Raw genomic sequence first — 24,631 nt, forward strand, 5'->3', positions numbered from 1 at the left:
GAAGGGGTGGGGGAGGTATGGCGGAGTGGTGGGGGGCGGCCCAAGGGGGTGGGAGAGGGTCTGGCCCACACTGCGCCTGGGCTGGGACTAGTCCCGCTGGCGCAGGGTAGCAGGAAGCTCTCCACACACTCACCGGACCTGGGCTAGGACTGGGTCTGGGGGTTCCCGGAAGTCGGCAGCCACTTTAACTTCTAAGTCAAAGCAGGTAATTGTTTCCTAATAACTTTATTGAGCTATAATTTACATAACACAAAACCCACTCTTTCAAAGTACATACTTCAGTAGCCTTTAGTACATTCACAGAGTTGGGCAATCACTGCCACTCTGTGTAGTATTTCCATCACCCCAAAAGAAACTCTAGGGCCAGGGAGATAGCTCAGCAGCATAAGTGCCTGCCTGGTAAGCACCAAGTCTTGAGTTAGATCCCTGGTACAAAACAACAACAGAAAAATGAAACTCTTGTCTCTATTAGCAGTTACTCTTCCACTATCCTGCCCTGGAAAGCCCTGATCTCATTTCTGTCTCTTCAGATTTTCCCATCCTGGCCATTTCATAGTAAAGGAATCAAATTCTTATACAATATATATCGCATTTTGTGACTAAGCTTTTTCATTTAGTGTATATAACGATTTCATGGTTCATCACAGTGTGTGTCAGAAAACCATTTCTTTTCACTGGAGATTAAGAGACATTTGGCCCTTCCTCTGGGCCGCAGGACTTGACTGCCTCAGGGGTGGTCTTCCCCCAGGTACGGCTGGCTAGGTCACAGCCTTCAGGAGGCCAAGTGCAATTTTCAGTCTCTTAGCCACAGGGGACAGAGCCACTGAGTGGGGAAGTGCGGTGCCCACCTGGTCACTGTGGGGCTGGCTGGAACCACCAGGTAGCCCAAAAGAGAGCTGACACCTGGGCCTGGAAGAAGAACAGAAATGGTGGACAGGCACTGTTTTTGCTTCTGCACAAGGAGATGGTGTCCAAAGTGCACAAATCAGTGGAGTAGGGGGAGGTGGAAAATGGGCAATGTATTACTAAGCTGGAAAACATAGGGTTTCAAGTGGGACAAGGATTGATAAAAAGTTGATCTTTTTAGGTTTACAAAGGATACTTCAATGTTCAAGGATAAGTTAGACATCATGAAGTTCATTTGTAAAGACTTTTGGACTACATCATTCAAGAAACAAATTGATAATCTAAGGGCAAATCATCAGGGCTTCTTTGTGCTTCAGGACAACAAATTTCATTGGCTTACTCAGATGTCTTTGGGAAAGCAGTATTTAGAACATGCATCTAATTTTCTAGCATTTACATGTGGCTTAATCAGAGGTGGTTTGTCAGACTTGAGAATAAAAAGTATTGTAATTGCTAAAGTCTCTTCAATGCCTGCTTGCAAATTTCAGGCGATGATACAGAAACTGTAAACATACTGAAGTGCAAGACTTCCACAGTGTAAAGACATAAATTATTCATGCGTAAAGCATTTCAAGTAATAATGATTTAATTACATTGTTGGATGCTTGTACAGGAATAAGAGTGTATTTTACCAATTTAATGCTGACCAACTTAAAGCAAAGGGCCATTCTACCACAGGATAAACTGTTCAAAATGGAAAGTTGACTTCAAGTAACTGGACACCCAAATATATTTTAAATTTTTTTTTATTTACTTAGAGTGATAACCACAGATGGAACTTAGGGTTTGTTGAAGTGGCACAGAGAAAAATATACACTAGTCAGAATCCTTCATGTTAAGAATGACTGACATTAAGTAGATCGTGTGAATCTATTTTGGTTCTTTTTAAAAAGAAAATAATACACTAAGTTTAACTTTTTATTTTGTTGTTTATAATTTGTTTTGTTGTTTATAATTTGTTATTTTGTTGTTTATAATTTGTTTTTATGACTGTGTAAGGATTCCATGTATACATTGTATGTATATGTGTGTATATATATATATATATATATATATATATATATATATAAAGACCATTGGCACATACACAGCATTTTGTTTATCTATTCATTGCTTGTATTGTTTCTGCCACTTGGCTATTGTAAATATTGCTGCTACGAACATGGGTATACAAGATTTTATGTGAACATATATTTTCACTTCTCTGGCTCATAAGATAATCTAACTTTGTGAGGAACTGCCAAATCCAGTTTGACTTGCAAACTGGAAGCACCATTTTATATTCCAGCTAAAAGTGTGTAAGGCTTCTAATATATCCATATCCTCACCGTAACTTGTTACAGATTATTTTATTACGGCCATCTTTGGGGTCTTCATAATGGTTTTGACTAGCATTTCCCTTAGCTGTAGTGATATTTAGGATTTTCCATGTGTTTGTTGGCCTTTTATTCATAGATCATCCTTGGAGAAATGGCTTTTAAGATCCTTTGCTCTTTTTTTTTAACTGAGTTGCCATTTTGTTACTGATTTTTATATATATTATATACAAGTTTCTAGACCAATGATTTGAAAATATTTTCTCCGGTTTTGTTTGCTTCCTTTATGTCATTTTTTGAAGCACAAAAAATTTTCAAAGAATGAATTGAGTAGGATTTTTTTTTTCCAGCCCTGAGTATTGATTCCTAGGTCTAGCATGTGCTAGGCAAGTACTCTACCACAAAATTATACATCCGGCCCTCAAAAGATGAACTTAGGATGAATCTTTAAATGAAATTTTTCTAACTCACTTTTGTCGTGCTATTGGTGTCACAGCTAAGAAACTGTTGTATCATCCAAGGAAGGGGGTACAATTTTACACAGTATAGTTATAAATGTTTGTATTCCTAAATGGTTTCCAAGGTAATCAGTACCACATGCTCTATAACAATTGTATGCATATATAGCTATGACTTATGCACAAAAACCAAGAAATATATTTTAAAATGTATGAAATGATTCAGTTTTCCTCAATGTTGACTAATACAAATACACAAATATAACAGGATATTTATGAGTTATATATAAATAATCAAATAAGAATACTTGTACAGGGCTAAGATATGAAACAAGAGAAAGCACTTAAATCTGTATCATATGATGCAGAAAGGGAAGAGAATACTAATACCTAACTAGTAGTCCTAAGTAGAAATTTAATCTGTCTTCTTTCTGTGCTGGTTATTTTCTGTTCATCCCAAGTGTCTGATCCCCTATGCCCTGTTCTGTGCTTGGGAGGCTTACTTCCTAGATTATGGCCTTGGACTTCCTGGCTGGCCCAATTTCCTGTCCCACTTGATCAAAGGGATGGAGGGTAGTATTTCTCCTCTGCATCCCAATTTGAGCACCTTGCTGGTCTCCACACTGTCCACTCTCTAGCCTGCTCTTCACAGAAGTCCCTTAATTTGAGCCAGCTGAGTGGGATCCTGTTTCCTGATACAACTCAGTTTAGGCCCATGGTAACACTTGTGGGGCCCACAGTAAGATAACTGGAGTCCTCCATGTATCTCCAAAGTACAGTTAGCCCTCTGTATCCATGGGTTCCTCCTCTGAAGATTCAATCAATCATGGATTAAAAAAGTCACAGGCCTCTGATGGCGTCATCTGTACTGACATACAGACTTTTTCCTGTCATTATTTCCTAAATTACGGCATTAACAACTATTTCACAGTATTTACATTGTTTTATGTATTATAAGTCATCTAGAGATTATTTAAAGTAGACAGGAGGGTAAGTGCAGGTTCTGTGCATACACCATTTTATTTATTTGAGCGTTTGTGGATTTTGGTTATTAAGGGGTCCTGAGCTGATCCTCCTCAGATACTGATGGGCAAAACTGTATTTAAAAGTTATAAATCTGGCTAATGAACCATCAATTTGGGGGCATAGTTCACAGAAGAGGATCACACGAGCAGTCACTGGACATGAACCCAGAGCCATCTGGGCTGGAACCAGAGATTCGGGTAGCCAGTGCTGGGCAGAAGGGGAGAGTTTTATGGGCTCCCAGGGGATGTGTTTACTTGGCTGTCTGGGCATCAAAGCCAGAGAGGCCAGACCTGTCCCCTAAAGCAAGGGCCCTGGGCAGGGTCTCCTTTGTCTGGGGGATAAACCTCTTTCTAGCAGAGCTCACCACTTCATCAAAAAAGAGATCAGAGCAGAAGGCTGTAGAATATTCTGAAGCATCAGACATAATATAGGTTTGCGTTAGAACATTCATTATATTTCTTCACTAAATTAAACTCACCTTGTTCAGTAGAAGGAACCACTCTTGACAACATGGATCGTAAAACAGACAGCGGTGCAATGACAAGAAAGAACGGCACTCTGACTGTAAGAGAAATGACTGGATAAATAATCAGGCAAGGCTAGTTTAGAACACTAATGCCAAATTTTACATGAAAGATAGTCTATCTAAACATTTCATTTCCTGTGAGCATCCTAACTTATTGCCTCTACAGATCAAATTGATTGTAGAGTTCTATTTAATGACTCAAGTAGAGTATGGGGATTTGAAAGTTAAGCTGTAATTCTTAGTTCAGTATAACAACAAATGTTCATGAAGTTTTAGGTTCAGATCTATATCACCTCCCAATTGACACGGGCTTGCCCATTGCTTTGATGACAAAGTAACGTCTTCCTTGGCAAACTGTGAGCGTTAATTAGGTTTTCTTGACTGTGTTCTTGACCTTTTCAGGGTTACATTCCTTTACTCTAGGGATTTGTTTATTGGTAAACTGGCTCTTTACCATCTTGCTGTTCATCTTGTGGTTGGATAACTTCATGAGCATAAAGTTGCCCCTCTGTTCATAGGTTATGACTGTTAATAGGAGCATTTTTTAATTATGTCATAAACTAAGGATAAATTACATTTGCAGGTCATTCGAGGTCTTCAAAGTATTTTCACATATACTAACTTCAATGGGCTTAGCAATTCTTAGGTAGAAAGGAAAGGGAAACATTTGTTGAATAGAGGGCCCTGTGCTCAGCACTTTCATCATCTAATGTCCCTTAAAACCCTCTGAATAAGAAAATGAGGGCTCAGAGGAATCTAGTAATTTGCCCAAGGTTACTTAGTGCTTCTGGTGGGGATTAAGGCTCACTGGTCACATTGCTTCCCTGCAGGGCAGCAGGGGTTGATTGCTTCATCAGAAAAAGGACTGAACTGAATCATTCCTCAAGTCCCACTTGACAGTTTCATTGTCCCTTCCAATGCAAGACGTCATTCAGTCCCTACAAAAATAGCTGAGACACACAGTCAAGAAGTAGTCCAATTTGCCAGACAGCACTTCATTACAAGCCAAGTCATGTAATGACTCCCTGTTAGATCTAGGTGCAAACCTGCCTTAAAGAACTTTCTTAGCTGGGTGTGGGTGATGCATGCCAGTAATCCCAGCACTCTGGAGGCTGAGGCAGGAGGATCATTGTGGGTTCAAGGCCAACCTGAATTACTGAGACCAAAAAGATTGAGAGAGAAAAAAAAAAAAAACTTTCTTCCTGAGGAAGGTCTGAGAGACACTTTCCTTGGTGTTAACAGGGTCAGAACCATCAGAGCAAACCCAGAGCACCTCTGGCTGCCTTCATTTCTTTGGAAGCAGTGTTTATGATGTCTCATTTCATGTAAACTTCATAGCAGTATTTTCTACTTAGGTTGTGACCTGTTATTGTAAGGTGAAATTACTTTGGTGAAGCACATCCCAGATATTTTTGAAACACAGTATGACAAATATCAGAAGATACTGGAAAAAAGCCCCGGAATTTTCTTCTTGAATATATTCAACAAATATAAATTTTTCTTATAAATCTTTTGGGTATACTTTATTTAATTGTCCTAAATATTTTTCAGAGGTAATCTATGAAGCAGCATTCTATGAAATGTTCACTTTAGTGGCAGTTATATTGAAGAACTGATTCACGTGAAGAATGTTCCTCAAAACAATCTTTTTTTTTGGCAAAAGTGGAAAGTTGTGGTTTTTCAGTGAATTTGTTTCTTCAGCAGATTTGGCTTTTGGCTTCTGGCTTTTTACATCTAATAAACTAGAATAGGTTAAATAAAGTTTTACATGTAAGGTTATCTCCCAAAAGACTGAATTCATTTTATAAGAAAGCAAAGACATAGTTCTGAGGGTACAGTTGTAACTCACCTAAAAACATCAACAGCGTAGTTTTGGCAAAAGCAGTCATAACTATTCCTGTCATGGTGGTAAAAATTCCAATGAAGGCAATATAAATATCTTCCATGCAGTGAGAAAAAAGCCATATTCCAAGGAAACTACTAAAAAAGGAGACACTACCCAAAGCTGACCCATACCCGATAAGAACTTCATTCCAGCAGAGCGGGGAACCCAATTCATAAATGATAAGAACTGGAGATATGCCAATTATCACAAAAAAATAAATGACCACTGTAAAAAGTAACAAACACAGCAAAGACCGCTGCTTACCAGAAGCATTTTTAAAAAGCATGTAAGTTCGCTGAAACTGGTTCTTAAAGCTTTCAGCACATGACATAGTAACATTCTGAGACGAAGACTCTTTTATTGAATCACCAAGGAAAAATATAATAAAAACCAAATTAATAACAAGAGCTATAACAATAATTAAAAATGACCACACAAAACCTAGTTGCCTAATAAAATAGCCAGATGACAGCCCTGTTAACCCAGAAACAATTCCAATCATGCAGTCAACTATAGCGATTCGAATTGTTTGTTTGTCTTCTTTACACTGATCAACTACATAGGCAAAACAAGCTGACCAAAATGTGTTGAAATTCCCCAAAAGAGCACAAATAAAGGTAGAGGCTATCAAAAGCTGGAGTGGAAAAGCAAAATAGCAAAGCAAACACAGCCAAATATTACTGGCAAGAATACCAATAGAAGATAGAATAATAGGGAATTTTCGTCCACGCTGATCACTACTAGACAAAAGAAAGAATGTAGACACCAGGGCAGGAATTAACCCACTCATCTCCATCTGCAGATTAAAAAGAGATGCTTTTTTCTGAACTTCCTGTAAAAAAATATAAAAAGAAGACAATGGAGTTTACAGATGTTATACAATATCCATAAAAATATCACAATGTATACTTTTCTCCACATTAGCTAGTAAGTCAAGGGTGGGGAATCTGTGGTGCGTGGGAGGGACCAAATATGGCTCAAATCCTCACCCAGTATGCAGGACAGGTATTTAAAGGTGGCATAACTATACACAGTCATGGCATTCAAGTGCATACAGTGAAGACTTGAAACCATAAAAGGAAAAATGTATATACTGTATACCCCAAGCTTTCCAGTACTGGCCAGAGAATGATTTTCCTTCCTTCTAGGAACAGTTTGCACAGTGAGATCATGACCTCATTCCTAAACTAACAGCGGTAGCCTTTCTTGAGATAGGCCTTCCTGCCTATGTCATGGGACAGAGAATAGCTCATACACACGCCAGGCTTGGTAGGTAGCTATTTATGTAGGCAGATCTCTGTTGTCATTTTTACTTGTGACTCCACAAATAGATTAGTGAGAAACTTATTCCTTTATTTATTGAACTTAAAAAATCATAAAAATAAAGGCCAGCCAAATAGCTCAGCAGATGCAGGGGCCAGGTGTTTGATTCCCGGGCCTTGCATGCTGGCTCCACTCCTGGGGCATGGTGGTGCAAGCCTGTAATCCCAGCTGCTGGGAGCCTGTAAACAGGCAGATCACTATGAGTCCGATCTAGTACTGAGACCCTGAATACCCTGTAGACCCTTCCCTAAAATACAGAAAATAACAATAATAATAATAAGACAAGTTCCAAGAGGACTCTATTAAAACCTACCATGAGCTTAGGAGTAGGATGAACATAACTTCTTAGGACCAAGCCAATGAGGACCAAGAAGTACACACACACAGGGAGCTGTGACAAACTGCTGTATTAGTCATTTGATGGAAAGAATTTTGGATGACAGTAAAACATCTGCTTGCTACTTTTTATTTTCCAACTGTATTTTTAAATTTACTCATTTATAGATGTCTGTAGTACATGACTTTTAGATTCCTTGTGATGAATTGGTACATATACTTAACACATCTTAATTCTTTATTTATCCTCTTTCCCATTCCTTCCACTCTTGATCTCCTTCCTGTCTGAGAAAGACCTCTCTCCCTACTTCCTATGATTTTTTTAAAAAGTTTCACTCTTTATTTATACTCATGTTTCTCATATAAAAGTAACTGTCTCATACTTAAAAGTGTATATGCCTAATTTACTTCACTTAATATTATGGTCTCAGAGTACATACATTTTTTTATGACTCAGTTTCTTTCTTTATGGCAGAGTAGTACTCCACTGTATGTAAATCCATTTTCTTGCATCTGTTGATGGACATATAGGTTTTCTCCAAGCTTTAGCTATTATGAATTGCACTGCTATAAACATGTACATGCATGGATCACCAGAGTATGAGATCTTTAACTTTTTCAGGAAGATGCCTAGAAGGAGAATAGCTGGGTCAAATGGAATATCTAGTTTCAGGGCTGGTTTTTTGTTGTTTTTTTTTTTTTAATCTCCACATTGATTTCCACAATGGGTGTACTAATTTACATTCTCAGTAACTGTGTGGAATGTGGGTTCTTTTTTCCCACAGCCTCACAGGGATTTATCATTATTTGATTTCACAATGACAGCCATTCATTCTTTCTGGGGTGAGACGGAATCTCAGTCGTGCTTTGATTTGTATTGCTCCAGTGGCCAGGGATGTTGAGCATGTTTTCATGTAAACTTAAAAATAATTTTTTTTAATTTTATTTATTTGGTACAAGGTCTTGCTATGCAGCTCAGACTCATAGTGATCCTCTTGTCTCAACCTCCCCAGCACTGGGATTACAGGTGTGTGCCACTACACCCAGGTCCTGGGGCGGACATGACATGCAGTACTGGGGATCAAACTTGGGACCATGCACTTACCAGGCATGCGCTTAGATGGCTGAGCTATCTCCCCAGCCTTGTCTTCATGTAAACTTATTGATCATCTGTACTTCTTTTTTAGGTGTCTATCCTAGTGACAGTGAACCCTTTAGAGATGAGTGCCCAATAGCAAGCCAAAACTCATTTATCACAAAGTTCCAACCCTGTAATTAAACGTGAATACTGAGGTTTTAGCTTGGGAAAAAGTAACTCATGCATTAACATCTTTTGTTTTAAAAGAAAAAACAACACTGATGCCATTGGTTCACCACCACTGGTTTATTCATTTCACTTGCCCATTTATTGATTGTATCTTTTATTTTGGAGATCTGACTTTTCCACCTTTATAATAAGACATGCTACAGCAAGGCATTAAAAAGTTTTTTCATGTACTAGTTGAAAGCCTAAACAACTGATGAAATATAAAAATATCAACTATAGCCTCTACAACCTGACCCACAGGAAGGGAAGAATTTGTTACCTTCACCATGCTTTTAACAGCCCTGAGAGCACTGCTAGGCTCAGGGCGGTGCACAGCACATAATGTATGAAGAGTCAAGTAAAGTAAGCCTTCTGTCCTTTGCTCGCTGTGCAAGAGCCTGACCAACAGGCTTAACAACCTCTTCATCTGATAGGTGGGGTAACAACAACCCTTACTTCACAGGCTGGTAGCGGGTCAAATTTAAAAGAAAGGTGTTTGATACCAGCTCCCGCTGGCATAGTCAGTACTCAATCAGTTTTATTTGTTCTATTTTTATTTGGTTACACTTGCTGGGCAGATATCTGTATCTCCTGCAGGTATAGTGGCCATGAAGTAAACACTTATTGAATAAATAAATAAAAAGTTATTTTTAAAGTTCAAAAGTGTTACCTTTTAATCATCTTCTCAACAAATGTTCCAGTGCAGGGTCCTTTCCCCTATTTCTAACCCTTTACCCCAGTCTTGTCTTCCTCTATTGATTAACCTTCCTAATCCAATCTTGTATACAGACTATCTGCTCATATCTATGTTTTTAAATATAAATTTTAACAAGGACAAAAGCTTATTTCCATCATAAATCACTATTGGGAGATAAGAAACAAATGGCGCATATGTTATTCTTTGCTTTTCACCTGGGGACTGGACCAAGGGCCTTCATACTAAGCCACATTCACAGCCTAAGCTTGGTGAAATTTTTGACACAGGATCTTGCTAATTCACTAAATTGCTCAGGCTGGACTTGAGCTTGTGATATTACTGCTCCAGCTTCCCAGAGTGCTGGTGTTCCAGGTGCACACCCACTTGCCTGGCTATGTGTGTATTTCAAACACTGGAGAATTATAGATATATATCATAGAGGTAGATAGAGATTTTTAAAATGCTATTTTCTATCCAAGATTAGGGCAACAGTGTACTGAGACAAGGATAAAGGCAAGCAGTATAAGTTTTAAAAAGGTCAAAATTTCATATGGTGAAATCTGTATATTAACTCCAGCTGAGCAGAAAGTATCCCATGTCATTTTCATAAGTAGGAGACTGCCAGTAATAGGGCTTGTGTTAATTATTAAAAGGTTTAAAACCAAATTTCAGAAAAAAATAACGTCATGATCTGCTGGGTTTCCTCTCTCAAATAGCAAAGTCCCTATGTTAGAATAGCTGTCAGAAAAGAGCAGAACCCCATTGCCAATTTATTCCTTTAAAATTCACCATTCAACAGGGGAAGGGAAAGTAAATTTGCAAATAGCTTCCCTTACAAAAGTCAACAAACAATCCTAGAAGTCCTTATCCCTTTCCTCCCTAGCAAGAATTTTCCTGCCACAACCTTGCCATTTTGTTAAAGGTCCTTTTGAGCTTAATATCATTGTCTAAGAGAAGTTTGTATTTGAAGATCTGCAATGTAGGTAAAGTCAATCGTAAGGTATTTATGAGTACATATATGTTTGTGTATTAATGGCATGTAGGCTAAAAGTAAGACTTTCATTATCATGTAAACTTTCAAAAGGTCAAAAAAGAAGTGAGAGAGCTCAGTTTATTACCATCTATAACCCAAAATTCATAATATTTGGCATTGTAATACATAGATACATGTGTGCATTTGTTACATAGGAAGGATATATAAACATGGTAAGAACTCTACTATTGTAACAGGCACCATCCCCTCACACACAGTTGGTCCTCCAAAGATAAGAAAACAAACTTAGCTGAAGAAATCACCTATTTAATTATTTATTTTATTAAGGACTTTCCCCAGTGCTGCGCCATCTCTGCTTTTTATGGTTACAAGAACTGTCCACATGCTGAGCATAGTGCATACCCCTGTAGTCCCCGCACTCTGGAAGGCAGATGCAGGAGGACTGCAAGTATGAGTCTGGCCTGGGCAGTTTAGCAAGAATTTTTTTCAAAACAAAAAATAAAATAGGTCTGGGGATGGTAGTACAAAGGCCCTGAGTCCAATTCCCAATATGGAGAAAACAAATAGTCCACAAGCCCCTTCCAAGTTTGGACTAATTTTTGAGGACAACTGGCCAGAGCCCATCCAGCAAGGCTGGGCTGAAAAACAGCCTACAGAGGCAAGCTGAGGGAACAGAAAACGCTGCTGTTGGATGGGGCTGAGGATATCTCTCAGACCAATGGAGCAGGGATAAGATAGTGAAAGAAGCCAGAAGGAAGTGCTGAAGGTGATGGTAGTTTCTTGGCAAAAACGTCCTTTTTTAAAAGGTGAGTGGTCACCCCACTATGTACTGGCTCTGGGTGGGGGTGGTTTCTGGATGCCCACTCTGAGTAAAAGCATCAGAGTCTAAGAAACCCAACTTTGCGGGGGAGAGATCAGGAGGAGTAGTGTGTTCTCTTAAATATTAATCCAGTTTAAAACAATAATGAAAAACAGTTTACCAATTTGAAAACTGAGTCAAATCTTTGAAATGAACTACTGCTCTGGGCAGTGGAGGGCTCCCTGTGGCTGGGTCAGGCCAAGTGAGGTGGAGGGCACAACATTAATCACCTGCTCAGTCAGAGCTAAGGTACCTGGAGCAGGAAGATTGGAGCAGAAGGTACTTTGGTCCTCTCCACCCTGCTCCCTCCAAAGGGCCAAGGGGTCTGCTCTTGGACTGGAGTGGGGCAAGAGGAAAGCAAAGAACCAGGCAGCTGATGGGCCTACGGAGCCTCCTTCTTCCTAGAAGATCATATGATGAGACATTCTCCAAGGGGGATAGAACCAGTGAGGCCTTGGGTCCTCCTCTCTTTATGACTTACATGAGGCTACAGCCTTACTGTCTATGTGGCAGAATTAATCAGTTCCAAGAAAATTTCTCTCACAGAAATGAGAAAATGGGTCCATCAGGAGCTGTGCTAAACAGCTGGACTTCACCCCAGCCAGCTCTTACGTGACCTTTTGAGGGGCACACCTTCCCTCTAGGGCCCTCAGCCTTGTCTTCACATTCTCTCTTCCAGGAGCTACTGTCAGAGCCAGGGGAGGTGGCCCGATTCCCTTCATCTCTTATCTAGGATGGGGAGGGCAGCACCATTCCTTTGCTGTCACAAACTACTCCCAAGGGGAAGTGTTCTTAGTTCATAAGCTGCTTTGGAGGCCTGGGGGTTGGGAGAGCATTTACAAATCTGAATGCCACCATTTTTGTCTCTGGACACTGACAGGCTTCTATGAACAAAGCATAAGGGCAGGAAGCTCCTGAGGTAGCCAGGAACATCCTGTGTATCTAGCTCGACATGTTCTATGTCCTGAGAGCAAAAGTAAGTTCTTCCTACCCCAGATGTTCTCACAGATCTCAACATGTAGGAGTTAAAGCTGATAATGCCACCAGTAGACCAGTGATAAACACACCCCACCCACGGACAGGCCTCAGCCCACAATCGTCAGTGACTGGTCACCTTCTGGAGTTTCTGAAAGTTGGGACAAGCAGATGCAGGTGGTGGGGACGGGACATATCAGTCTCCACCTACCCCTGTCCACCACATAGCCAGTTCCAGCAGAAACTGGTTCAGGAGGGAGAAAGAAGACAACCACAGAGATGAGACGTGCTGGGATTTTCCAGCAGAAAGGAGAAGAGCTAATGTCACACAGAAGGGGTGTGAGGGAGAGGCAGTGATAGAAGTCACAAAACTTGGAATGAGATGAGAACTGAGAAAAGCCATGTGATTTGGGATTTGAGAGTCTGAAAGGCCTCTCACCCTTGAAAGGCCAGTGTATACTGCATCCTCCTCCTTCATTTAAAACTTGTTTCACATTCCCTTTTTATTATGCTTGAGAGGTACTTTAATTTCTTACCTTCTGGAATGCAGTAAGTGTGCTGCTTTCGTTTTGTTCGCACTTAGAAATATTGCTATCAAATGCAAAACTGTAGTTGCCTGTTTCTTCCCATATTCTCCTATACAGGTACTGTGTTGTCAGTGGGGTGGTCAAACTCATAGCAAATGCAGTAAAGAAAACGGCAGGTTCGACAAATAAAATTTTCATGTTGCTTGAGTAGGCAGCTTTTTTTCTACGAAAAAAAGAAAGAGAAGCAGTCTATTGCACTCCTATCCCAGTGGCTAGATTTTTCAAAGATAGGGAAGTCAGAACAATTTTGTGGACTGAACATAAATCAGCAAAACAAAAACAGAAAAGTAGTGACTACTTCCTTGAGAGATAATTTTACTTTGGATCTAGAACTCTAAACCCGAGACGGTCAACACTTTTCATTTTAAAACTTGGAACTCAGGGCTCAAGTCATTCTCAGGACGACGTTTTGCAATAATCTTACTAAGTGCTCACCATCCAGCGGTCGCTCCGAGTTTTCACCTCATGTATTATCAGCTGGTTTTCGGAAAGGTAAACAATGAAGTTCCTTTTGGATCACAAAAGTTACGCAACTATCGGTGTTATTTTGCTGCGTGTTAAAAGACAGGGAGGTGCCTTTTAAAAAAGAACCTCCCAATCGGAAGGTGTTTTTGTTTTGTTCTGGTTCTTAAACTCACCCGCGATTAGTCTTGCTGCCAGGCGAGGCGCAGGCCGACCCTTAGCGGGCAGGCGGCTCGGATGCTCCTGCTGGGGACAGCTCCCAGGGCTGGGTTGGGCTGGAGCAGCCGAGCGCGCGGGGTGGGAACTGACTTTTCCGTGTAGCTCTACCCAAGACCGCACGCTGGCGGGGAAACTCAAACCCTATTTTAAGGCAAACCGAGGCGAGCGCACTTCTTGCGTCCAGAGTGACACTTGCGACCTTCGCTGCGCTGCCCGCGGCTCTTAGCTGCCCGGCGAGGGCGGTCTCAGCCTGCTCCGAGCTCGCCGGCTCGGTCCGCCGTAGGTCACCGCGCGGCCCCTCCCATCCCGCTCTGCGCCATGACTCAGCCGCAGCCGGCGGAGCTGAGCAGCGGGTAAGAAGACCCGGCGGCCCGCTGCCTACCCTACCTCGCCCTGGTCTCCCGCCATTGGTCCCTGCGGCCGGCTCCGTGCGGCGATTGGTCCTGGAGAACATCAGTCTCGCGTGTCCGCCCCAGGACACCCTCCCCAGCTGGCAACCGCTGGCAGGAGGCTTTTGCGACGTCTTCAGTGGAAAATATTTTCTGGTTTAGAATATTGTGATTCCTAGAAATAAAAGTAGCTGTGTGTTGCAGCTCCCTGTAGCATTCCGGCCTGCTGAACAAGGTGTGTGTGTGTGTGTGTGTGTGTGTGTTTGGGGGAAGTGTGGTGGGTGCCTGTAAAAGGCACAGGAGAGCATGTTCTTAGCAAAGAGCCTTGGGTTGGAATGTGGCTTTTACTAGTGGTGGCTTGGACAAATTTTGAAATCTCTGTGAACCTCCATTTCTTTATCTACCTAGCAGGGTTAGTAAGCCTTATAGAGTTGTTGTAATTAAATCCGTTGCATGCATCACAGCATAGCTCCTGAGTGTGGTTGGCCAGTGACCTCCCTGAGCATGGTCAGGGCCCTCACGCACATTGCAGATGCACACCTGTAGAACTGGGGTATTCTTGCAGCAAGGAGGATGCATGTACAGGGACGCATGGGCTATCTAAGCAAGAAGGCCAGAATTTTTTAAAAAATAATTTTATTAAGAAACAATTAGCAATGAGACAGTTTCAAAACAGATTAGTAGAACAGTTTCAATAATTAATGCATTGCAGATTGTTGTCTTCTTACTGGTTATTCATAGTACAAGATGCAGACATGATATCCTGTCTACAAACACTATTAGTACAAATCTTTCTATTCACTGAATTAAGAGAAAGTAGCTGTGTATCTATCCTAACTATTTTGAATAGGCAGATACAAGATAGGGTCAGAAAGAAGCTTTTTTTTTTTTACAGAAGCAGCGATTGAACTCAGGCCCTTGCGCCTGCCAAGGAAGCGCTTATTCTACTGAGCCATCCCCTTGGCCTCCAGAAGGTCAGAATTTCTTATGGGCACGTTTTCAGTGACTTAGGGAAGAGTTCAACAAAGTAAGGTGTTACCCTAAAGTGGTTGCTGTCAGGAAGTAGGAGCAGTTCTGTGGTCCCATATCCTAAGAAATCTTACCTAGAAGGAATCAGTAATACTATTCATTCTGTGTTCAGGTTTTGTCTGTTTAAACAAGATTTACAGTGGACTTGTTTTTATCCCCAACATGGCCCAGAATAGCCTTGTCCGAACAATGGTGAGTGGACATTTAGAGCAGAATATATTTATGAGAGACAGAACACTTTGGTCTGAGAGACAGAAGGGGTCCAATGGGTTGCTGTATGAAATTTTTAGTCAATAGGACACCACGGTCTAGAAAAATCCACAACTTGTAGATCTTATAGTTCTATGACAGAGCCAGTCTTTCTTCCTCTGTACTCAATAAATGATAAATGTTGTCAGAAGACTTTGATTTGAATCCTCTTGGTGGTTCATAACCTTGGACTTATCTCTTCTCAGTTTCCTCAAAGGAGCATTTATGAAGCACTTACTATATGTTTTAAACAGTGGAGCATGGATATTGAAAAGGAATTTGGCAATGAGTATGATCCTGTTTCCTAGGAAGACATTTTTTTCATAATATTTTATTTTTTATGTTTTAAAGAATACCTAATGGTAAAAAACATTAGAAATAATACAAAACTTTATTAAGCAAATAGGAATTCAACAATGTTGTATTACATAATGTTATCTTCAAATTAGTTGTTTAGGTTACCACATATAAACCTGCAAAATTGGTAAGAAAAAAAGTGGTAATAAAAAGAAGAAAAATAAATAAATAATTTTTAAAAATTTAAGCCTTAACTGCTCCTTTCAGTAGATCAGCAGAACTAAGCAGTACAATTATCCAAACTATCCTGCATATATACAGGAATATATCTTTTTCCCTTCTTTCTTTTGTCCTTTTCCTCATCCCATTTTTTCCTTCCCATTGAACAGATTCTTTCCATTTCACAGTATTTATTGTACCTTTCAGGTTTTATTTACTCTTTCAGGTTCTCACACTAGTGAGACAACACAATGTTTGCACATGAAAGTCTGATTTATTTCACTGAAGAGTATGGTCTCTAGTTGCATCCATTTATCTATAAAAGCGTCAAATGTATCTTTTTTATAATGAAGTTATACTCCATTGCGTAAAAATACCACCTCTTTTTTATCCATTCCTCAGTTGTGGGTATTTGGGCTGTCTGAAAGATTTAGGTATGGCAAATTGTGTTGCTATAAACGTGGGTGCACATGTATCACTGTAGTATGATGATTTCAGTTCTTTTGGAAAAATACTCAGGAGGAGAATAGCTGGCTTGAATTGGATCTCTAATGCTAGATTTTGATGAATCTCCACACTGATTTCCATAATGGTTGTACCAACCTGCACTCCCACCACCAGTGGAGAAGGGTTCCTTTTTCCGCACAGAGTCTCCAGCATTTGTTATTGGTTGACTTCTTGATGAGGTCCATTCTTTCTGGTGTAAGATGGAATCTCAACATTATTTTAATTTGCATGTCTTGAATGACCAATGAAAATAAGTCAGGCAATAACATGTGAAAATTCTAAGGCATTGTATAATGTTATTTTTTATTTTTTTATCTTTTTGAGATGGGGTCTTGTTATGCAGTTCAGGCTGGCCTTCAGCTCACTTTGTAGCCCAGGCTGGTCTCAAACTTGCAAGGATCCTTGTGCCTCAGTCTCTCAAGTGCTGGGATTACAAGTGTGAGCCACCGTGCCCATCTTTATAATCTTAATTATTATTACCAAAATAACATCAATTTTGTGTTAGCTGAATCTCTAAATATTTTGACTCATTTAGTACCTTTTGTTAACTATCTTTACCATCCAGAGTACAATGATCACTTTAGTGGCAAGGCTCATGTCAAATCATGAAGGGCAAGATCATGATCCCAATGAGTATGATAGATCTGACACCAATTCTTAGAGATGTATCCCAGAAATGAGACAAGCTACTCCTGCTCACATTTCATTGGGTAGAGCAAGTCACAGGACCACCCAGAGAAGGGCAATCCTATCATGTGCTAAAAGGGAAGAAGTAATAATGATAGGTAGCTCTAATAGCCTCCATGTGCCCAGCCATAATTTCTTCTGAAGATCAATTAGAAAGGAAAGGGCATCTAGAAGTTACCCTTTCTTTGGGGTCAGAAAGAGTTAATATCCTTTATTAACTTCCACACTTCACTATCCCTACTTTTCTACATGAAGAGCCAGGTATTTTTCATGTATTCTGCTACTCATCTCTATGATGACCATTTTTAGATTTTGTGTGTGTGTGTGTGTGTGTGTGTGTGTGTGTGTGTGTGTTTGGCCGGCCCAGCCCACCCTGGGGGAGGGGCTAGACATGTGGTGCCTGGGATTGAACCGTGGTCCTTTCACTCCTGCCTAAGCTTGCCTAACCAGGCACTTTACACCACTGAGTTATCTCACCAGCCCTATATAGGTATTTTCCTTTCATATATGTGAATTAAATAAGTCTCTTGACTGGTCAATTAGAATTTGTTGCTCTACTGGGTAAAACAAAAGAAATCAAGATATTGTAATCATCAAAGATGTTTACTTTTTATAAAAAATGTATTTGGTACAGGGTCTCACTATGTAGTGATCTTCCTGTTTTTCAGCCTCCCAAGCACTAGGATTACAGGTGTGCGCCACCACACCCAGTCTCAGTGCTCCCCAGGGGTGGGGCTGGCACAGCAGCACAAATTGTTGAAAGGAGATACAATTTCATCTTATGATATTACTCAATAATTTGCCAAAAGAGACTTGACTCGGTCTAATTTAGGTAAGAAATTAGCAACTGTGTTACTAATTTTTTTGACCCATGTTGCACTGGGCATTTGGGGATTATTCCTTCTTTTCCCCTAGAGTCCATGATCAGCTCCCATCGTTTTGCTATCCTGGAGAAGGCAGGCTTCTCCTTGGTTTTCTAATGCGTAGTGGCACATGCCTGTAATCCCAGCACTGGGGAGGCTGAAATAGGAGGATCACTACAAGTTGGAGCTGCAGAGTGTGTAGGGAGACCCTGTACCAAATAAGTCAGAATAATTAGCATTATCTATACTTAGTTTTGGTATGTTGTGGGAAGGTAGAGGTCCTCCAGATCTTGGTGAGCTTGCTTCTCAAATGCTGCTAATCCCCAGGCTCCACCTCAGCTCCCTTCTAGTCTCACAAGTTTACTTGGGTCTGAAACCACAAATGTGCGACCACTCATACGTGTCTTCCTTAAGTCTACCCTTGTCTCGTGGACCTGACACCCAGTGCTTCAACTGAATAGGCTGACCATTCCTCATTCAAAGTGCTAGGGACAAGAAGTGTTTCAGATTTCAGAGGCTTTTAGGGATGTGCAGTAATTGCACATATTGTACAGACAGAGCATCCTTAATCCAAAAATCTAAAAGTTTTTGAGCATTATGTTGGAATTCAAAAAGTTTGGGATTTTAGAGCATTTTAGGTTAGGGATACTCAACTTGTGTTTTGTTGGTTTTTTAAAATCTGTACACTTTAAATGTCCAAAGCAAGCTGAGTATAGTAGCACACACCTAATCCCAGGACTCAGGGATCACAAATTTGAACCCAGTCTGGACAAATTTAGCTACGTAGTGTGATTGTCTCAAAGATTAAGAAAAAGGGCGAAGAATGTAACTCAGTGAGAATACCTATGTGCAGTCCCCAGTACCAGAAGGAAAGAAAGAACAAAAGAAAGAGATTCAAACAGAACTTTCCTCATAAATGTGATATTCTTTTGCAATCTCATTTGATTTTTGACTCCTTAGTCATCACAGGTATCATTAATATTTCACATCGTAAGAATAATTAGTGGACTGAGGAGATAGCTCAGTGTTCTAAGCGCCTGCCTGTCAAGCGCAAGGACGTGGGTTGATCCCTTGTACTGCATTCTGTGCTGGCCCTGTCCAGGGTGAGCCCTGCCGGCCACTGAAATCAGGCGTGATGGTGCTTGCCTATAATCTCAGTGCTGGGGAGGCTGAAATAGGAGGATCACTACAAGCCCAAGCTGTGTGGTGTGTGGGAAACCCTGCACCAAATAAATAAATAAATAAATAAATAGCATTATCTATACTTAGTTTTGGTGTGTTGTGGGAAGGTAGGGGTCCTCCAGATCTTGGCATATTTACATAGAACGCCTCTCTTTTGATTTGGCTAAGGGATGAAGTGGAGGGTTATACCTTTCATTGCTCCATTAACAAGTGACATTTTCAAGTTGTTGGAGAGGAGGTGAGAAAATACGCAGAAAAACGAGGATCAGGTAAGAGCAGCATGAAAAAACCCACAGTCTCAGACTGTGGGATTCTTTTAAGAGAAATAGTTGATTAACTGTAAGTGAAACTGTCTAACCAGGAACCTTGTGTCCCACGTTGTGGCGTGACCACTGAAACGACCTTTACACCTGAGAGCTACACTTCCTGTTTACCAGCTTCACCAGAGTAGAAGAAGGAACCCTCAGCAAAGCAGTAAGACTTCTCAGTTTGTTTCCTGTGCACCAATAACTAACTCATTGGGACTGAGGAACGCTAAAGAGTTTTCTGTACAAGGATAAGAATGCTCAGGCCTGCGCCACCTAAGGCGCCTGCTTCAGGATGGCTCGCACTATGGAACCACTGGCAAAGAAGATCTTTAAAGGAGTTTTAGCAGTTGAACTAATGGACATTTTTGGAGCATATTTTTTGTTTAATAAGAGGAACAAGCCAAGATTTCAGGCAAACAATGAATAAGAAATTTCCTTTCATCTTAGAAGTTTATTACAGATCCATTGAACAGTCTGGCATTTATGGATCCAGAGAGCAAGATCAAAAAAATGGTTCGATAGCAAAAATTGGGACCAGTCATTCCACTCAGCCTCCCACCTGAGCTGCTTGAGAACTGTAAGAGGAGCACATCACACTGTGGGTGCTGCGGTCCCACAAGCTTCAGGCCACCCGTGGCCTGCGACTTCCATCCACGAGGCAGACCCACCATGTCTTTGTTGCTCTCTGCTTTTATTGTGAAAAACTAATGTTTTACAAATAAAACTCTCAAGGAAAAAAAAGAATGCTCAGAGAATGACTTTGAGCAGCAGTGGAATGGAAGCTCAAATCTGGCTTATTTGTGTAATGATATCAATGTGACTCTTTATATTGATGGTTATAACTGGTACACACTGGCTTTTCTTTTTCATGTTTTCCTGCTGTTGGTTCCCTTTCTTTCCCCTCTATTTAATTACTTGTCTTGCCAGGTGGATTCATTCGGTCGGAGTTTGTGGAATTATATTCTTGACTCTTTTGAGACTATCCTCCAGAACTTTTTGGAGTGCTGGCTTGATGGTCGTGGATTTCTTCTGTTGTTCTTTACCACAGAAGTATCTTATTTCTTCATCAATTTTGAAAAATAGTTTTGTGGCGTTCGACAGTGTGGGATTGAGGGGATTTTTTTAGGGCTTGAAATACTTCACTCCAAGCTCTCTTTGACTTCAGGGTTTGTGTTGTGAAGTATACTATGATTCAGATGAAGTTTCTTTTATAGGCAGTTTATTTCTTTTCTCTAACAGCTTTTAATATTATGTTCATATGTTAATTTTTAGAATCTTGACTATTATATGCCTTGATGCAGATTTTTTTTCTGGTCATGGCTAATTGGAATTCTACATGTCTCATTTATTGTCTTTCTCCAAGCTTGGGAAGTTTTCTGTCCTTCTGTGAACGCATTCTTCCTTTGTGCTATCTCCTGATTTTTACGGATTTTGTTGAATCTTATGTTATTCTTGTTTGCATCATCTAGCAGCTGTTGGATTGATTTTTCATGGTCCCTGGATTTTTTTAAGAACCCTTTCATTTGATGATCTCAAAACACAAACCTGACTTCTAGATCTGATGCTCTCTCCTCACATTGGTAAATTCGGCTGCCTACACTTTCAGCAGAATTTTTAATCTTCTGGAATGTGTTTGAGTTTGTTTCATGGAATCTGTTTCTTCACTGTTAGGAATTCGTGGTTTCCATCATTTTTCTAAGCTTTTTTTTTTTTCTAATTTATATCTAAAGTCAATCTCAAATATAAAACAGGCTGCTTTCTCCTCAGTATAAGGATTAGTACTTATTGTTGGGATAAAATCTGCTTTTCTAGGAGATATATGTACTATTGACCTCTGGCAAAAGTTCCAACTTTTGCACTTCCTGCCTGAAATTTTTTTGTACAGGCACATTGAACTCACTTCATGCTGTGGTCTGCTGAGTTTCCTCCCCTTATTAGAATGTCCTGCCTCACTTAGTTATCCAATTTATCTTTTGAGATAATATTTTCTTTTTTTGCAGAACCGGGGATTGAACTCAGGCCCTTGCACTTGCCAGGGAAACACTTATTCTACTGAGCCATCTCCCCGGCCCCCTAAAAATTGAAAAGGATTTTTTTTTTTTTTTGGTGGCTCAGGCTACCTGAAGGGCAGGTCTGGTAAGGCAGGTGGAGCTGGGGATAGAGCCACAGTATCCTGCTCCTGACTGCCTTTGCATGAGCAGGCGCTTAAACAACTGAGCTAAGGGCAGGCCCCCAAGATATTCAAGTTAAAGATATCCTTTATGTTTGTTCTTTCAGACAGAGTTCATTGTCCACAGGTAGCCCTTTTTGTTTTTTCTGCTTTCTCATTGTATCAGCAAGGTGCTTCCTCTGTCTATCACAGCTCTGACTACTCTGTATCACACTCATCTGTTTTCCTGACTATTCTTTTTTTTAAATTTTTATTCATTTTAATGGGAAAAAGTAGCAATGAAACAGTTTCTAAACAGGTTAGTTACAATAATTAATACATTGCATATTGTTGTCTTCATAGTAGTTATTCAGAGGACGAGATGCAAACATGGTATCTTTTTTTTTCAAACCAAATTGATAGGACAGTTTCAATAATTAACACATTGCATACATTCTTCCTAATGGTTAATTGCTGTACAAGATGCAGACATGATATCCTATTTACAAACACTATTAGAACAAATCCCTCTATTCATAAAGAGAATGCAACTATATATCTATCCTAACCATTTTGAATACACAGATACAAAATGAACATACATCTGTATCCCCTTTTTTTGCTATGTTCCGTTATTTGAATATTATAGGTGTGTTAACTCAGCAAATTATTCTAAAAGAGTCCAGTAGTCCATAATAATATTGGGTCTTCCACTTCACTGGCAATGTCAGAAATTGTTGACCTGAGTCCCCTACAGCTCAACATAACAGCATGGCTTTACTTTTTATTTTCCTGACTATTCTGCCCTACATTTAGCTGTGGGTTCTGTAGAGGCAAGAACAATGTTTTTGTGTTTTTAGGCACCATCCATTCAAAGAACCTAGTGCTTAATCTGACACAGAAATGTTTTGAGAATGAGGGAATGACTAGGTGAATGAAAGTTGAAACTCATATTAAAGAAGAAAATAGGTAAACATGAGAGACCAAATTATAACTGGAACCTTGGTCAAAAAACCAGTCTAGATAACAAACAACTGCAGTTGACTCCATTTGCCTAGGTAGAGATATAATTTTCTAGAAGGGTATGAGTCATGAGGGTGACTGGTGATCTTAAGAGACTTAGGAAACAGCTGGCCACAGGAATGGCCCACCCAGGAAGTGAGCCTGGCATCCTTACCCTAGCAACTTTGCCTGGTGCTTCTGGATTGCCACATCCATACTGTGGATCTTAAATTGGTGACGAAGTCACTTGTTTATAGTCCAAAGCCTCAAGAGAGACTCACGCACCATGTTTGAATGTTGTCTGTAATGCAATTATGGAGGAGGGATGAGCAAAAGCCACTGGTTTTAGCTGCTCTATTAGGGGAGGATGGTCCCATGTTTAAATACCCCAAGCAAGAAGCCACAATTGTGTAGAGTTTTCTTAAAGATCTATGAGTCTGTTTTTTAGAGTTGACATAACAAAGCACCACAAACTGGACTACCTGGACAGCAGAAATTTCTGTAGGCCTGAAGCCCAACATCAAAGGGTTGTCATGGCTGGTTTCTTCTTGCGTACTTTCTTCACCTCTGGTGCCTGCTGGCAATCTTTGCATCTGCTGGCTTGTAATCTCTGCCTTTATCATTACATGAGGCTCTCCCTGGGTGCCTGCATCTCTGTACCCCTCTTCGTATAAGGGCAGGAGACATTTTGGATTGGGGCCCACCCTGGTCTAGTATCAGCTCATCTTACTACATCTACCATGAGCCTATTTCCAAATAAGGGCAGGTTATGAGGCTTTAGGCACTAGGAGTTCAAACTTCAGTTTTCCATTTTGAACAACATAATTTAACCATAACACATTTTCTGTATCTGTTTTCCATCTCCTTGGTGGTTAGCAAGCGTAAGGAAGTGAGAAAATTTTTCTACTGAATGTGAGAACAAGAAGAAATTGTGAACAATGTAAAAAGACAAGAAAATGACTCAAAGATGATTTTCCTTTTACTATTAACTTGGGCCAGCAGTTCTAAAAAATATCAGTAAATCATATCCCACCTACCCCACATATATTAGCTGGTCCTAATAGTAGTTTTAAAAATATGCTCACAAATTCTTCAGCATTGCTCCCTTTGGGGTGGAGCTTGATTCCTCTCTTCTGAAGCTGGGATGAGCTTAATAGTTTTCTTTGGTAAGTGAAAATTTTAGTTCATACATGATACACAAATACAGAATTTAAGGGTTTTTTGCATGGAAATTTATGCATTTTCTTAGATCTTTTAAGATTAAAGGAAGACACTCATAAATGCTGATGCACACTTGTACTTCCAGCTATTCAGAAGGCTAAAGCAGGAGGATTGTTTGAGCCCAGGAGTTCAAGGCCTGCCCAGGCACCATAACAAAAACCTGACTCAAAAGAAGGGACACCTCAAGGTGGGGGGAAGCAAACTAATGGAAGAATCAAGTCAATAATATAAAATTAATATAAAATTATTTTATATAAACAAGGAGCCATTTCTTGTCTTCTCACCTGAAGATGCAAGGGAAGCACCCACTGCTTCCAGATTATAAATGTCTGATATCAAAGATGTCTGAAAAAATTGTGAGCAAAGAATTTTTCTCTTATCAGACTATACCCTGACATCATTTCATAAGGATATTCTGGTGATTTCATTTAGAATGAGAGTCAAGGACCAAATAGGGACAGCCTTTCAAAACACACTGAGTCAATACCAAGCCACCTTTAAAGACCTGGAATATCATAATCTGTTACTGACTAGCCAAACTCTGGTAAGAACACTTAAGGAAGATGCCAGCTGGTGAAAGAGAAAAGTGTGATTTTGGGGTAAACTTCAAATATCCTGAAAAGCACAGAACTGTTTTTGTTTGTTCTAAAGATC

General features: G+C 40.2%; 1 protein-coding gene and 2 pseudogenes across 5 annotated transcripts in view; 2 read left to right on the forward strand and 1 right to left on the reverse strand.

Moving 5' to 3' along the window:
* Positions 1 to 14,337, reverse strand: part of Slc46a3 (solute carrier family 46 member 3) — a 23,988-nt gene extending 9,651 nt beyond the window's left edge. Inside the window, exons 1-5 of one of the 5 annotated variants that reach the window (XM_023715038.1) lie at positions 13,833 to 14,331; positions 13,630 to 13,744; positions 13,144 to 13,357; positions 6,082 to 6,949; positions 4,185 to 4,268 (exon numbers count right to left, since the gene is read on the reverse strand). In XM_023715038.1, coding sequence (XP_023570806.1) covers positions 4,185 to 4,268; positions 6,082 to 6,949; positions 13,144 to 13,332 — 1,141 coding nt within the window. In that variant the 5' untranslated portion in view covers positions 13,333 to 13,357; positions 13,630 to 13,744; positions 13,833 to 14,331. Of the gene's footprint in view, positions 1 to 185; positions 910 to 4,184; positions 4,269 to 6,081; positions 6,950 to 8,216; positions 8,258 to 13,143; positions 13,358 to 13,629; positions 13,745 to 13,828 lie in introns of those variants that run through there. The other 4 variants (XM_023715039.1, XM_004631054.2, XM_023715037.1 and 1 more) reach the window with 4 other exon arrangements.
* Positions 914 to 1,415, forward strand: LOC105742138 (annotated as a pseudogene).
* Positions 14,338 to 19,897: 5,560 nt separating the features above from the next.
* On the forward strand, positions 19,898 to 21,906 carry LOC101581399 (annotated as a pseudogene).
* The last annotated feature ends 2,725 nt before the right edge of the window (positions 21,907 to 24,631 follow it).

This window comes from Octodon degus, unplaced genomic scaffold (assembly GCF_000260255.1).
Source record: "Octodon degus isolate 3935 unplaced genomic scaffold, OctDeg1.0 scaffold00038, whole genome shotgun sequence".
NCBI lineage: Eukaryota > Metazoa > Chordata > Mammalia > Rodentia > Octodontidae > Octodon > Octodon degus.